At 40.5% G+C, this 15,274-nt stretch overlaps 1 protein-coding gene across 1 annotated transcript in view; it reads right to left on the reverse strand.

Annotated features, from left to right (window-relative positions):
* Positions 1-15,274, reverse strand: part of NTNG1 (netrin G1) — a 147,576-nt gene that overhangs the window by 53,803 nt on the left and 78,499 nt on the right. The window contains exon 3 of the mRNA XM_030455432.1: positions 1,231-1,407. Within this exon, the coding sequence (XP_030311292.1) occupies positions 1,231-1,407 (177 nt within the window). The remainder of the gene's footprint in view (positions 1-1,230; positions 1,408-15,274) is intronic.

Raw genomic sequence — 15,274 nt, forward strand, 5'->3', positions numbered from 1 at the left:
CAGTAAGAATTTTATCATCATTTTATGTCCCCACACTTCATAGTTTGTTACTCAATCTATTACTCTCACATTTAACTTGATATGGTCCTGCTTCCTATGATACTAATTTTTAGTTTTGATTCTTCACAGCTGCTGCTTTGAAGTCTTAGATAACATTATGAGCTTTGCACATTGCTTCTGGTTTTAAACTTTTCATTCAGCTGCAGTACATAGCTCTGTTTTTCCCAAATAACTTTTCAGTAAATTGTTATATTCTAATATTCTAAAATGAATGCTTTGCTTTTAATTGGGGAAAAGCTGTGGACTCTTTTCTTAAAAGAAGCTAGTAACTTCTGTCAAAAGATTTGGTGACTTATCCTCATCTTCAATCCTTTCTTCAAAGGAATTTAAGTCTGCTAAGTCTGCTAAGTCTGGTCAGGAGGATTCTGAATCATTATTTATTTCATAGATCCATGAAACGAAGAACTGATGATTGTACTTGTACTTGTGCCCTCTCTTTCAGCACCATGTTCTTTTTGACCCATGCCTGTCAAGGACCAGGAAATGTCAATAACTTCCTTTGAATAATATGAAAGTATGTATGAGTTTTGTTGAATGACTATGCACTGGAAACAAGCAGAGGAAAAGATCTCCAGTTTTGGCTTTGATTTCCCCCTTCAGCACTTTCAGTGATTGGAAAGAGTTCATGTGAATCTGGACTCAGCTGGTCAACATCTGGTTAAAACTTCCTTTACCAGCCTCTAGATCTTTAGATATTAATTGAAAAAAATTAATCTGACATTTTAAAGCTTTCTTAAATGGAAGAAATGAACAGAGGCCTCATCTCCCATGCTGAGCTGAGGTTGTTTTTAATCTCAAGGCAATAAGTATGTGTGGATGGAGAGCTAGGGTGCCACAGCTGTAGCACTACTGCAGGTATTCCCACATGGTTTCTCTTCTGTGTGTCTGCTTTTTGTGTCAAGGGTCCTAATTTTTTCATTCTTTATGCCTTTCTGTGCAGTGTCCAGGGATTTCTCAATGGATAAAAACATGCAGTTCTCATGCAATTTACTTACAACCATGTAAGAGTGCAGATTATGCATGATTACAATTAACACAGTTTGATACCTTGTCAAATTATATGCACTTGGTCATAAAGAAATGCCAAACTTTGCCAGCATTCATCTTTCTTCAGAGTCACGATACAGGAGAGAATTCTAATAAAGAAATATTGTTATTACACAGAGCTACTTACAGATATTAGCAGTGCCCTTAGGTATAGGCAGATAAGAACCAGGGCTCCATGGTCGGCCCTGGTAATTCTTCTTGCATTTTCCACAGTCTGGGCCAGTTGTGTTATGCTCACATTCACAAAGTAGTCTTTTGTTTTCTTCTTTACATCCAGTAGCATGAAGGTTGCACTTACACCTGTTATTAAAAGGCAAACATAAAAAAAACAAACAAACAAAAAACAAAAACGAAAGGGATTATTATTTAGAGGTGAGTTTCAGTTCAGATTAAATCTTAGTAAGGCAAGTCCTATAGCAACCACTCTCTTTCTGTCTGCTGTGTTTGTATCAACATGCTTTAATATGCTTTACAGGCCATCATTAAAATAGGATGGAACTATTCATAATTTTTACTACAGATGGGTCTATAATCTTGCAAAAATTCAGGAGTTACTACTCCCAGGAACGAAACAAGTCCTCTGCTTATGTCCTTTGAGAACCTTGCCCAAATTAACATCCAAATTAGGCCTTGGGAGTTTGAGAAAACAGATTTCAATTAAATATCCTCTGCAACGCCACACTGAAGCAGAAGGGAAGCTCACACACTGAACACAATGGTGCTTCTCCATTCTTGCTCAGCAGGTACTCTCTTGCTCAGAAAGTAAAATATTTTTGCCTGCTTTAATTTGATGTGGTTATAGTAGCTGAAGGTCCGAGGAAAGAACACCTAATCAAACCTCATGACAAAATCAGTAGATAAACCATATTCTGCATCTGATCTTAGAAGAACTTTATTTTCTTCAAATTCCTCTCTTTTCCTATAATGAAGCCACTTACAGAATGGGAACCTAGTTACATAAACAGTAAGGTATAGTCCACCTCTTTCCATCCCTTTCCAATAAGTGTCAAAACCAGCAACAATCCATTTCTGTGGGAGGGAAAATAATTTTCTGTGGAGAGAAAACCACCCTTGAAAATCCTATCTGTTTTAGTAATGATTGTACATCGAGTGATATAAAGGGTTCTCATGTGTATTTTTGTCACCTATTCCATACAGTGACCAATAATTAGAGCAAAACAACACATGGCATGGCCAAGTGCAAATTAACAGCTGTCAGGATGACTTCCATTTGTAAGGAATATGACCTGAAGCAGCTGGCCACATCCATTTATACCCCCGGGGTAAAACCAAGCTTGCGCTTGTCATAAGTTACTGCTGGAGAAAATCCACAAGAATCAATTACACAGCAGATAGTGAAGCATTCTCCTCAATGCATTAAGGCAGATGAAACTGCTGTTACTTGAGCAATTCTCATTCAAAAGAAAAATGGGTTCAGCACCTTTAAAACTGAAATTCTCAAAATGTACTGAATATGCCAGACAAAAGACACCCTACTTCATTTTTATAAATTTTCCAAAATATTGATACTTAAAGACTACATCAATTGCACAGTAAATTTTCAATGACTCATCATTGCAGAATGGAAGATGCCCGTCTAGGTGTCAGTGGATGAGATAAGTCTGTTCATGGAGAGACTGAAGATTTTGGTAAATGGCAGTGCCATTAAGAAAAGTAATGGGTGGTTTTACTGTCCACAGAAAGAGGAAAACAGAAGGCTCTCAAATAGGAGAGACACACAATAATGACAATACCAAAAAAAGAGAGTCACAGGAGATAGATGCAGGGGAGACTGTGGAGTCACTAGGATAAATCAGAGAGAGGAAATTATTTGCTTTTTTTCAAAGCGAAATTTCTGTGTTATTGGAGGGACTCATCAGTGTCAAGAGCAGCAAACTAATCCAGGCAGGAAGAAAAAGACAGCTGATTCTGAGGAAAAATTCCTTGGGCTCTGAAAGAGTGCTGCAGACTGGTAGGGGAACTGAGGTGGGGGGAAATAAAACTGCTAATTGGTGTAAATGTGCACAGCTTTTTAAATAAGCACCTGAAAGTAAAGAACACATGCCAGAAAACCTTGTGTGAAGTCTGGGCTTCTTAGATGCCCTACTTGTCAAATGTTCCTGTAGAGATAGACTAACCCTTCCTCAATTTTGATTGCATGGCTAGAAGTCTTGGGTGGACTCTAGCCTTCTCCATCTCCCTCTGCTTCTATTCAGTCCTGCTCCATGCCTCCTTATATCTATATGAAAAATATGCAAATATTTTTATGTATAGTTATTTACATTCACACACTTACAATTCCCATAAAATCTCATTTGCCATTGATTTCCTTTTATTTCCCACATTCTCTATCTTGACTGTGATCCACCTGTCCATAGATTACCTTTTCCTTTTCCTTATTTCCTTATTTCCCGAGCAAGAGAGCACAGATAGCACAGAATAGCTCTGCTGCCCATTCTGGTTCCCAGTTTTTTCATTTCTTGGGGCAAACTGCAGAGGATGTACATCTCTGCCCAGAGCTGTGGCATCATGCCATGGCAGCTGTTCTGTGCTCCCCATAGCAGGGCCCACACAGTACAGCAATGGGAAGGGCTTCTGCTGAGAAATTCTTCTGTGATTTTAGCCACCAAGCTCCAACAGACAAAGGAAAACTACAAATTTTGGAGGTCTGTGTTTGTTCCGAATACAGAAAGGTTTTTGCAAAAGAAACAAAACCAATTTTCTTGTGGAAGTGGTTGGGTACCTTCTGTCAAATTTTATTACTCGGTTAACTGAGACTTAAAACAATCAGCCTGCACACAGGCATTCAGAACAAACATATACAAACCAGACAATTCAGAGACATCTTAGCCACTTAGCTTCCTAAATGGAGGAACTGCAATGTGGCTCTTCCTGCCCTAAACCCGCAGAATAATTGCAGATTAATTAAATCAATGCCTCTTTGCAAATTAACTCATTTAGATGTTTTCTATATATATTTGAAAGTCTTTGCAGGACAATCTCCCAGAATGCTGCATCCAGTCTTAAAAGAAAATTCAAAAAATTACCATATTTAAGAGAAAGGAGAACAAACTTTCTATTCCTACCAATTCAGAACCCCCCCAAAACTATATTCCCCTACCAAAAAACCCAAAAACCACAAAAACCCTAAACAACACAAAAATAAACAGCAACGAGGAGAGAGATGTAGCCTTCTAGGAATATGATTTAAAGTGAATGAGAGAAAAAAACAAATTTGATCCTGAAAAAATAAAGGACTGATCTAAAACCTCTGTGGGCAAAGAACAGACAGTCAAAACTTAATGTTAACAACTGAGCAAAAAAAGAGCTGACAATTCTGAATAATCCCAAAACCCCTCTGAGTAATTAAAACTTAGCTGTGTACAATTTCCAAGAAGAAAGTGAGGAACAAATGAGACCATTGTGGTTTTCTACAAGACTAGCCGACGATCAAGGATCCATGTAAAAAAACTATATTTATATTAAAAATGTCAAATGTAGAATTAATGAGACCTAGCTGAAGTGGGCATAAAAATGTTTAAACAAACTGCAAACAACCAAACCACAAAAGGTGAGAAAATGTGTGGTAAAAAACATTACTTTTGCCTTCCTAGTGTATAGGCAAGGTAAAAGCTGGGTTTGATTTATGATCATTAGTGCTATACAAGTATGAACAAACCTGTACATTAATGAAAATGGAAGAGATTACAATGGAGTTCTTGTTGGTATCAGTAATTACATGTCCTTAAAAGAGCAGAAGCATAAGCAGAAAAAAGACATTCAGAGGACTGAACCACAGGGGCTCTGATTCCCCTTTCACTTGCACCAATTTTTTGCAGAGGTCACTTCACAGATCTCAGAAAGATTAATCATGATTTCCTCAGTAAATCAAGGATGGAGCTGAATACTGAATGAGCACAAAATGCAGACAGTGATAGACTGAAAGAACAAAAAAGCATCTGGAGAAAACAAATTGAATATAAGTTGGAGGATATTGTGTCTGGGGAACAAGACAATACAAAATTCTGTGCTGTATTTGGAGAGACTTTTTTACTGAAACAGAAAAAATAGAGTCCTCTGGATGAAGGAAAGAGGTAAATATGAGCGATTACTTAAGTACAATAAAAACTACTTTTATTTGCTGTATAAACAATAAGGAAAATGGAAACATTTAAGGTTACACAAAGAAGACTATTTAGGTAATAGTACCAGTCAGACATACCATGAGAAAATCACTTTCGTGATGAGCAAAGAAGCAGAGCCTGGACCTTAGGTATTTCATATGACTGAATCAGTGGAGCTCCACTGATCTGGTAGCTGATTCAGGCTCCTATCAGCTCAGGCTATGGACATCAATTTCCTATGGAAGACTGCCCAAGTTTAGAGTCTTTCATGTGTATTGTATCTTTTTTAAGGATGATTGCCTTCCTTTTCTACTCCAGAAGTAAGGAAATACTTTGTTACCTTATGTGAATATCCATGATGATAAATAATTACTGAAAATCATAGTCACCATTTGTAATTTATTTAAACATTTGCTTTGAGGGGATGGACTTAGCTGTTATTGCTTTAAATCTGAGACAGTAACAAAAGGCTTAATTAGATTTATATGCAAAGCACATTACACACAATTTCATATAGCCCTTATAGATTCTTCCATTAGAAGGATGTGGTCACTTTGGCTGCATCCAAAAGAACAAAGACATTCTGGACACCTGAAAAATGTCTTCCACAACCTGTGGACTGAGTTTTGGATGACAATATTTCATGCATATATAGTTTCTTAAATTCAAAGAAAAATGTCTATGTGCTTTACAAGGTATTAAGTACATGTGCCCAGAAATGCAAAGTAATTGTATTTAGCAGTGGGTAGGTAAGAGCTGCTTGGCATGTCAAGTGGGTTTGCATGAGTACTGAGAAGGGATGACGGAGGGAGTTGTAATAAATAACACAGTAACGCAGGTTTCAGAATATGGGTTAAGGTATGGCAAATGTTACAGGCTGTATGCTGCATTCTTCCCACTGCACTGGCAAACAGCTTGAGGGGAAAATCTCATGTAAGGATAAAACAAATGTTAAGGGTAAAGTGTAGTGCTGAGATACAGTATATGCCCACCATAAATAGCATTGCTGAGGTCTAATGCTTTGTAATGCTTTGTTCAGACATCTTTACAAAGAATGTCTAAATTCCTTTATTATAAATATCAGCAACTCCATAAGCAATAAGGTTATGTACAGGGAAACGCAGGCCTTGAAATCACTTTCTACCTGAAGGGAACAGCTGTCTCCCTGTTATATCTGGTTACAGTTTTTCAATACTTTTTTTTGGTTGATACTTGTGGGAGCAGGCTCTTGTCAGTGCTGAGCTTGTGCAAGTGAATCCCATGTCCCCACAACACTGCTCTGCATCTGGAAACTTCCATCTTGATGTTTTCAAAGCTCAGCTGATACCCATTTTTCCAGTTCAGCCTGCAAGGATGTTTCCTGCTATGCAGCCTGGTTACAGCACACACAGGAACACATATCCCTCCAATGTGCAAATTCAATTTTGAATTGCTGGAGATTGATATACACTATAAACTCTAATTGTGTGGGAGAACAAATTTGTTTTTCTGACCACTCATCTATGACAGACTCATTATTTTGTCGTAAAGCAACTGAAATTATATTTTTGGTAGTTACAGAGGCCACAGGACACACTCTGCTGTGTTGAAGGGGCAATGCTGTTTTAGTGGGAGCGGGAGCCCTGGGTACTCTGCATTCCCCACAGCATCTATTTACATACAGACAACTAACTTTAAAATGGTGTAAATATCACTAAGGTAATTGCTAATAGCATGCTGATGTTCTTGTCTGTGAGTGCCAGCCACCAGACTGGGGGTCATATGACGGGATCATTTATTTTGAAGAGATCAGTCATGAGAAAGAAGGGCAAGAAGAGTTCTTTGTTACATTTTTAATACTAGGTGTATGTTCCTCACCTAAGATCATTCTAGGTCATTGCTGAAATTTAGGGAATCAACTTAAAACAGCTTCTAAGCCCTCTGCATGGACTGTTCACTTTTTTTCTGTCACAGGTCAGCTTTCTGCTTCCAGGTTATCAAAGCACAGGAGTTGGCATGTTTGATCTTTACATTACTGCCCACACAAAGTGGTACCCACACAATGTGAAATACCATCATGCGCAGTTTTAAGTAAGCATTTTAAAACCCTGTTAGCGATGTTAGAGTCTTAGCCAGCTCCTCAGTGCTAGCAACTACTCCCAACAACTTGTTTCAGTTGTTCTAAAGGACTTGGTGATGTTTAGCACAACATCATGTGTAAAGGCTGTCATCTACATTATGCCTCTTAAACTTACTAGTGACCTTGAGGCTGCTTCACTAGTGAGATTTAATTTTCTGTTAAAGTGTAGAAAAAGATTAGGATTCCACATTGCAAATATATTTTAAGTGATACCTCAGCCATGAAGGAGGAAGAGATGTCATTTGAGAAAGTAAAAGCTAAAATAGAAATACCTTCAAAATATACAATTAAATATTTGGGATAAAACCAGCTTTGCATCTGAATCATTACTTTTTTGAGGTTTTACATATTTCTTCTTTTTAAAGTCTTTAAACACCTTGAGATGAATTCATTATAACTTGAGAAACTGTCTGTAGTAAGTGACAAAACTCTTAAACCATTAAGTGTCAGAAAAGTCATAGATCCGCCGAGTACTGCTATTCATTGTATCGTAGGCTTTTTCCCTGTCATGTTAACAAAAAAACAAAGTATGCTGGTCCTTATCCTAATTTCCAAAGCTTAATAGATGTCTACACATCTTTACTATCAAAGCAGATTTTGATGATAAAAAGTATAAAGCACTATTGTGAAGAAATAAAATGATCGCTGGCCAATTTATTTCTGAGAGGATGGAACAGACAGTGAGACCACACACATGAAAAAGGTAACAAGGTAATTACTGCAATCTAGGCTACCAGTGCTCACTGCAGGGACTACCTGTCCAAGGAAGTTCTGAGCTAAAAGGGTCAAAAAAACTAAGGACAGTTGAAAAATCAGAAAATGACATGGGTAGCTGACTGCAAGTAGGTTTGCTGAACAAACGTTCCAGCTCATGTAAAGCAGAAATGTAATTTTGCTTTTTATTTGGTATTTTTTTAGACATATAAATATCTCAAGTCCATGTTTGCTGTATGGAATCCAAGTCCATACTAGATATTATGTCTTATACTGAAAACTATGAAAAAGAGTCCTGGGATCTGCTGGTAAAATGTAGTTACTGTAGGGAGAGTAATGAAATGTGAGTCCTTTCTTGCACTGCTTTTTTTTGTGGAAACACATTTGGTCACCAGTCTTTTTCCCTATGCCTTTCCCTGAATTTATCCAATATATCATAATCTCCTCTTCCCCATCACCTCTTGTCTCCTGGCACCACACCTCCCCTCCCAGAAAAAAAAAAAATCTTGAGTGGAATGGGGCTACATCAATAATAGGGGATAAAAAAATTCAATAATAACAAATATAATTTTGTATAGGTAGATATATTATTCTTTCATTTGAAAAGCAGCGACTAATGTTGGATCAGGTTTTTAAGCTTCTTAAATCTGTAAGTAGCTTTGTGGCTAGAAAAGGAGTTTAACCTGATCTCAGTAATCCTGCTGCACCTTAGTACCTTGGAATCCAGAGATTTACAGAAGCCTCTTCAACTTGATTCTTCACTGTTTAGTTTTTCCTGCTAAATTTGGGAGGAAATTGAATTAAGATTCCCACAGGCAGTATGGAAAATTGGGGAAAATAGCTGCTTATTCTCCCACAACTGAATAGAATATATCTAGTGAGGAACAGCAAATCTGATGGCACAGAGAACGTTTGCTTTGCTTTCTCAGTGGCCTACTTCCAAGCTGTTTGGAGAGCTTGAAATTAAAAAAGAAAACAAAATCCAAAGGGGCAGCATAATTCCCTTTCCCACAGGAGCAAGGACTTTCCAAAGCTAACAGAAAAAATGCAGGGTATGGCATTCCCCTCTGTTTGCAGTAAGCAAACCCAACAGTAAGAGTACCCAAGCACTAAATTGAAACATGAACATGTTTATAAGATTTGCTGTGTTCATCCACTAAACAGTCGTTTAGTTGATGGGTCAGGAGTTTTTGGTGTTCACCTCAGTTCCAGCAGTAGAAGATCTGAATGAGGAGAGAACTAGGAAAACTTCTCTGATCAATAGGTGGCTAAGGGATTGGTGCCACCGGTGGAACTTTGGGTTTTTCAACCACGGGACAACTTCCAGACTACCTAGTGTCCTCAAATCAGATGGGCTTCATCTAACTAACAAGGGGAAAAGGACTCTAGCTTATAAGCTGGAGAGGCTGATAAGGAGGGCTTTAAACTAGGTTTGAAGGGGGATGGGGTTGAAACTGGGCTCTCCAGAAAGGAGCCTAAGGGTGGTCTTCCCAAGGTAAGAGACAGACCAGCAGCCCAGCTAAAGTGCATGTACACCAACGCACGCAGCATGGGCAACAAACAAGAGGAGCTGGAAGCCATCGTGCAACAGGAAAGCTATGATGTTGTCGCTATCACGGAAACGTGGTGGGATGACTCCCATGACTGGAGTGCTGCCATGGGTGGCTACAGGTTCTTCAGAAGAGACAGGCAGGGTAGGAGAGGTGGAGGGGTAGCCCTATATGTTAGAGAGTCTCTTGACACTGTAGAAATTGAAGTCTGTAATAATAAGGTGGAGTGCCTGTGGGTCAGAATCAGGGGGAAGGCCAACAAGGCTGATATCGTGATGGGAGTCTGTTACAGACCACCCAACCAGGAGGATGAGGGTGATGAATTATTCTACAGGCAGCTGGCGGATGTCTCAAAATTGTCATCCCTTGTTCTCGTGGGCGACTTTAACCTGCCAGACATCTGCTGGGAACTCCACACCACAGAGAGGAAGCAGTCTAGGAGATTCCTAGAGTGTATAGAGGATAATTTCCTGCTCCAGCTAGTAAATGAACCCACCAGGGATGGAGCCCCGCTTGACCTTCTTTTCACAAACAGAGAAGAGCTGGTGGGAGATGTGGTGGTCGGTGGACGCCCGGGACTTAGCAACCATGAAATAATAAAGTTTTCAATATTCAGGGATACAAGGAGGGTCGTCAATAAGACCTCTACGTTGGACTTCTGGAGGGCAGACTTTGGCCTTTTCAGAAGACTTGTTCAGAGTATACCCTGGGAAACAGCCCTTGAAAACAGAGGGGTACAGGAGGGATGGTTGTACTTCAAGGAACAAGTTTTGAAAGCACAGGAGCAGGCTGTCCCAGTGTGCTGACAGGCGAGCCGGCTGGGAAGACGACCGGTCTGGCTGAATTGGGAGACTCTGAAAGAAATTAGGGTTAAGAGGAGGGCCTACCAATTATGGAAAAAAGGGCTAACTACTGAGGAGGAATTTAGGAATATAGTTAAGTCATGTCGAAAGAAAATCAGAGAGACAAAGGCACAATGTGAACAGAATCTCGCCACCTCTGTGAAGGATAACAAAAAGTCCTTCTACAGTTACATCAGCAGCAAAAGAAGGGGCAAGGAAAACATCCATTCTTTACTGGACACGGGTGGGAATATAGTTGTCAAAGATGAAGAAAAGGCTGAGGTATTTAACACCTTCTTTACCTCAGTTTTCAACAGAAAGACAGGTTACCCTGAAGACAGATGGCTTCTGGAGCTTGTAGAAGGTGACATGAATCTAAACAGCCCCCCTGTAATCCTGAAGGACACAGTCAGTGACCTACTGAGATGTTTGGATCCCCACAAGTCTATGGGACCGGATGGGATTCACCCAAGGGTGATGAGAGACCTGGCAGAAGAGCTCGCCAAGCCTCTCTCTATCATCTACCAACAGTCCTGGCTCACCGGGGACATCCCAGATGATTGGAAGTTGGCGAATGTCACGCCTATCCACAAAAAGGGCTGGAAAGAGGACCCAGGAAACTACAGGCCCGTCAGCCTGACCTCAGTGTCTGGCAGGGTCATGGAACAGATCATCCTCAGTGCAATCACACAGCACCTGCAGGATGGGCAAGGGATCAGACCCAGCCAGCACGGGTTTAGGAAGAGCAGGTCATGCCTGACCAACCTGATCTCCTTTTATGGTCAGGTGACCCGACTGGTGGATGAGGGGAAGGCTGTGGATGTGGTCTAGCTGGAATTCAGCAAAGCGTTTGACACCGTCTCCCACAGCATCCTCCTGAAAAAGCTGTCAGCCCACAGCTTGGACAGGAGCACCCTGTGCTGGGTTAAGAACTGGCTGGAGGGCAGGGCCCAGAGAGTGGTGCTGAATGGGGCTGCATCCAGTTGGCAACCGGTCACTAGTGGTGTCCCCCAGGGATCAGTGTTGGGCCTGGTTCTGTTCAATATCTTCATTGATGATTTAGATGAGGGGATTGAATCCATCATCAGCAAGTTTGCAGACGACACTAAGCTGGGGGGGAGTGTCGATCAGCTGGAAGGCAGGAGGGCTCTACAGAGGGACCTGGACAGACTGGAGAGTTGGGCTGATTCCAATGGGATGAGGTTCAACACGGCCAAGTGCCGGGTCCTGCACTTTGGCCACAACAATCCCATGCAGTGCTACAAGCTGGGGACAGAGTGGCTAGGGAGCAGCCAGGCAGAAAGGGACCTGGGAGTCTGGATCAACAGGAAGCTGAACATGAGCCAGCAGTGTGCCCAGGTGGCCAAGAAGGCCAATGGCGTCCTGGCCTTTATCCGGAATAGTGTCGCCAGCAGGTCCAAGGAAGTGATTCTGCCCCTGTACTCAGCCCTGGTGAAGCCACACCTTGAGTACTGTGTCCAGTTCTGGGCCCCTCAGTTCAGGAAGGATATCGAGGTCCTGGAGCAGGTCCAAAGGAGGGCAACCAGGCTGGTGAAGGGACTCGAGCACAGACCCTATGAGGAGAGGCTGAGAGAGCTGGGGCTGTTCAGCCTAAAGAAGAGGCGGCTCAGGGGAGACCTCATCACTCTCTACAACTACCTGAAAGGAGGGTGTAGCCAGGTGGGGGTTGGTCTCTTTTGCCAAATGACTTTCAACAAGACAAGAGGGCATGGTCTTAAGTTGTGCCAGGGGAAGTTTAGGTTAGATATTAGAAAGAATTTCTTTATGGAGCGAGTGATCAAGCATTGGAATGGGCTGCCCAGGGAAGTAGTGGATTCTCCGTCCCTGGAGATATTTAAAAAGAGACTGGATGCGGCACTCAGTGCCATAGTCTAGCAACCGCAACGGTGGTTCAAGGGTTGGACTCGATGATCTCTGAGGTCCCTTCCAACCCAGCCAATTCTATGATTCTATGATTTCTATATACTCTGATTATTTAAATGAGAACTACTGTCAAGTTAAATGGTGGTCAATATGAACAAGAACTGCAGGACCACTACTGGCCTGATTTATCTCTCAATCTGTGTCTGATCACTGACAGAGGCACAGAGTTTTCCCTTGGAAGACAAATGTTAGCAGGGCAGTTTCTTTTGGCTTTGCCACTCCCTTCCACCTGCCCCTTTGAGACAGAGGGCCACAAGCAACCCTACCTTGCCAAATAAACTGTCAGTGTTTCTGAAATGCAGTAGTTTACTAGATGACATCCTTTCAGAGCCCAATGCAAATGTTTACAGGCTAGAGCAGCAACTCTGGGAAGTCAAACATATGAAGGAGGATGCAGTAACCTATTAAACCTCTCACAAACACCTCAGTATTTAAGCATTTGCATCTGTTCTGATTCCTTGGCTAGATAAAAAATGCTAGACACCAACAGATCTGATAATTTTAAGACTTAGTTCAGTCTTCTAGGTCCAAAATCTACAGCTAATTCTGAATCTGAGTTATTTCAGTTTGCCACATAAAAAATACCTATCCTTAATATTACATACTGAGATATACCTAGCCAAGTGGATTGGCCAAATGCTTTTTCTAATTTTAATTTCACATTCTCTGTGTTAAAGCTGGAATGAATCTGTCTGAAAATATGGCTGCTGTTAGCTGCTATGGAGATCTTCCAGCCCCTTCCCAAATACTCATTTTTGCTTTTTCTTCAGAGTTTTCATGGAAATGTGTCAATAAAGAGAGTGGCTATAAAATCTGTTAGAGTTTGCCAGCAGCATGTTCTGCAAATAATTTCAGCTGTGAACACAGTTTGCCAGATTCTTAGCTGATGTAAATCCATCTGGCTCCACTAGAATCAATGAAATTATGTTAGTTCACACTGCTTGAAATGTGGCCTAATTTGTTTCCAGCTTTCATTCATATTATTCTAAGTTTGGTGGCTGTATTTTTTATAATGGCAGATAATCTTTTTATCATTTTAAATGGCAGGTCTGTGATCTTGAATAAGCACAGGATAGAAATTGTGCACCAGTAGCAGATAAAGAGCCCACGAGTGATGTTCTTTTGAGGATGTGACTGCTGAGAAGGTTGGATGCTGATATTTCACATTGTTCACATGCATCTGTTTTGCTTCCATGTTGAACCTCAGAAATAAGAAGCTTTTATTATCTACCTGAAGGATGTCATAACTGGGGACCACGACAGTCATGTCCCTCCCAGAGAAGAAAATCTCTTGCTAAGGTGAACAATGACAGCTTCTTCCAGCACTATGAATTGGTCATTTAACACTAGTGTTTGTTTTGGTGGGTTCCCAGACTACCACTGAAGAATGGAGAAAAAGAAGCAGACATAAATCCTAAGTATATCAGTATTACAATTAGTCCACTTTTTCTCTCCCAGTAGAACTTTTCTTTCTTTTTTTACTGGAATCACTTGGTCTAACCTACTAAGTTGCTGCACTTCACATAACAATCGATTTGTTGAGTACATTGATGGAGTTGGGGAGTGGGAAGGTTGTGCATACTACACATTTTAAGTGTTCTAAACTGTCATGATATATCATTTATTTTAATTGGTTGCAAACATCAAGAAAAAACGGGAGTAGGTAAAAAAACAAAACATCTCTTCAGCTGCTTATACATCAGAGAGAAGGCTACTGGGATAAGAAAGCAGCTCCTCCTCCACTAGCTGAAATCATGCAATCTGTTTGGCAGTACCTTGTCATTGTCTGTCTGATGGTGTAAAAAAGTTAAGGAGCGTGCTCACTGCTCATTGCCACCAGGATATTAAATAAGCAAAGTTTTCATTATTTTAAATTTTTTTGCTGCTGTCCATGTTTAGCGAGCCTTAGTTTGCCATCAGTAAGCAATTGGGCAGTAAGTCATTATCAGCAAGTCAGATGCCCTAGACACATCTTCTATTTTAATCACTATAATACCACCAGGCAGAAATTAACCACTATATCACAGCAGTTGTAAAAGTCTGTTCCACAGCCTGCTAGATTGTTAAGAACATGACACAGAAACCTCAGATGAAAGGTTCAGTGATATATCACTGCAAAGTTTCAGAGCTTACAAATTTAAAAATGAAAGATCACAAGTCTTCAGAAGTCACTGTTTCTTCTCTTTTCTCCAAATACAAATCTGAATATTATATTTTAAACTCCTGGTGTTGTGTTAATACGCATCACCACTTTCAAGTGTATTGAGAGACCAATTTTTCTGGGTTTAATTTAATTAATACAAGTCTTATGTCTGCTCAGCAGAAATCCCAAGAAAGCTGCTCTAAGATGCTAGCGATTACACCACACTTCCTGTCTTTATTTGTGAGTAGCATTGCACAGTATCGGCTGCCAGCTGGTACCTGAATCCTTTTTCCCAGCACAACACTGAAAAGGAATAATTTCTTATGTGGTCATTAAATTACCATCCAAGTAGAGACACTTACAATACCATTCAAAAATTTACTTCACTCTCTGAAATGGGGAAAAAAAATATTCTATAGTGGCAACAGCCTGAGTGAACTGTTATAAATTTGTGTCCATGATTAATGTTGGACAGACCTGGCCAAAGCAGAAATATCTTTAAGCATAGAGAAAGACTCAGGATGTAGCACCTATTTTCTCACACTAGGGAATAAAGTATTTTCATGAGCTATTGTCAGAAGAGCTGAATTTCTGATACATGAGAAACAAGCAAGGTTAATTTCATACTGATTTTAATAACTGTTTGAGGGCTATAATAGAGAAAAGCAGCATAAAAGTATCCGCCGTGTGCGCACAATTCAACACCAGGGAAGCCAGTTCTGTGACGCAGT

This window comes from Calypte anna, chromosome 8 (genome assembly GCF_003957555.1).
Source record: "Calypte anna isolate BGI_N300 chromosome 8, bCalAnn1_v1.p, whole genome shotgun sequence".
NCBI lineage: Eukaryota > Metazoa > Chordata > Aves > Apodiformes > Trochilidae > Calypte > Calypte anna.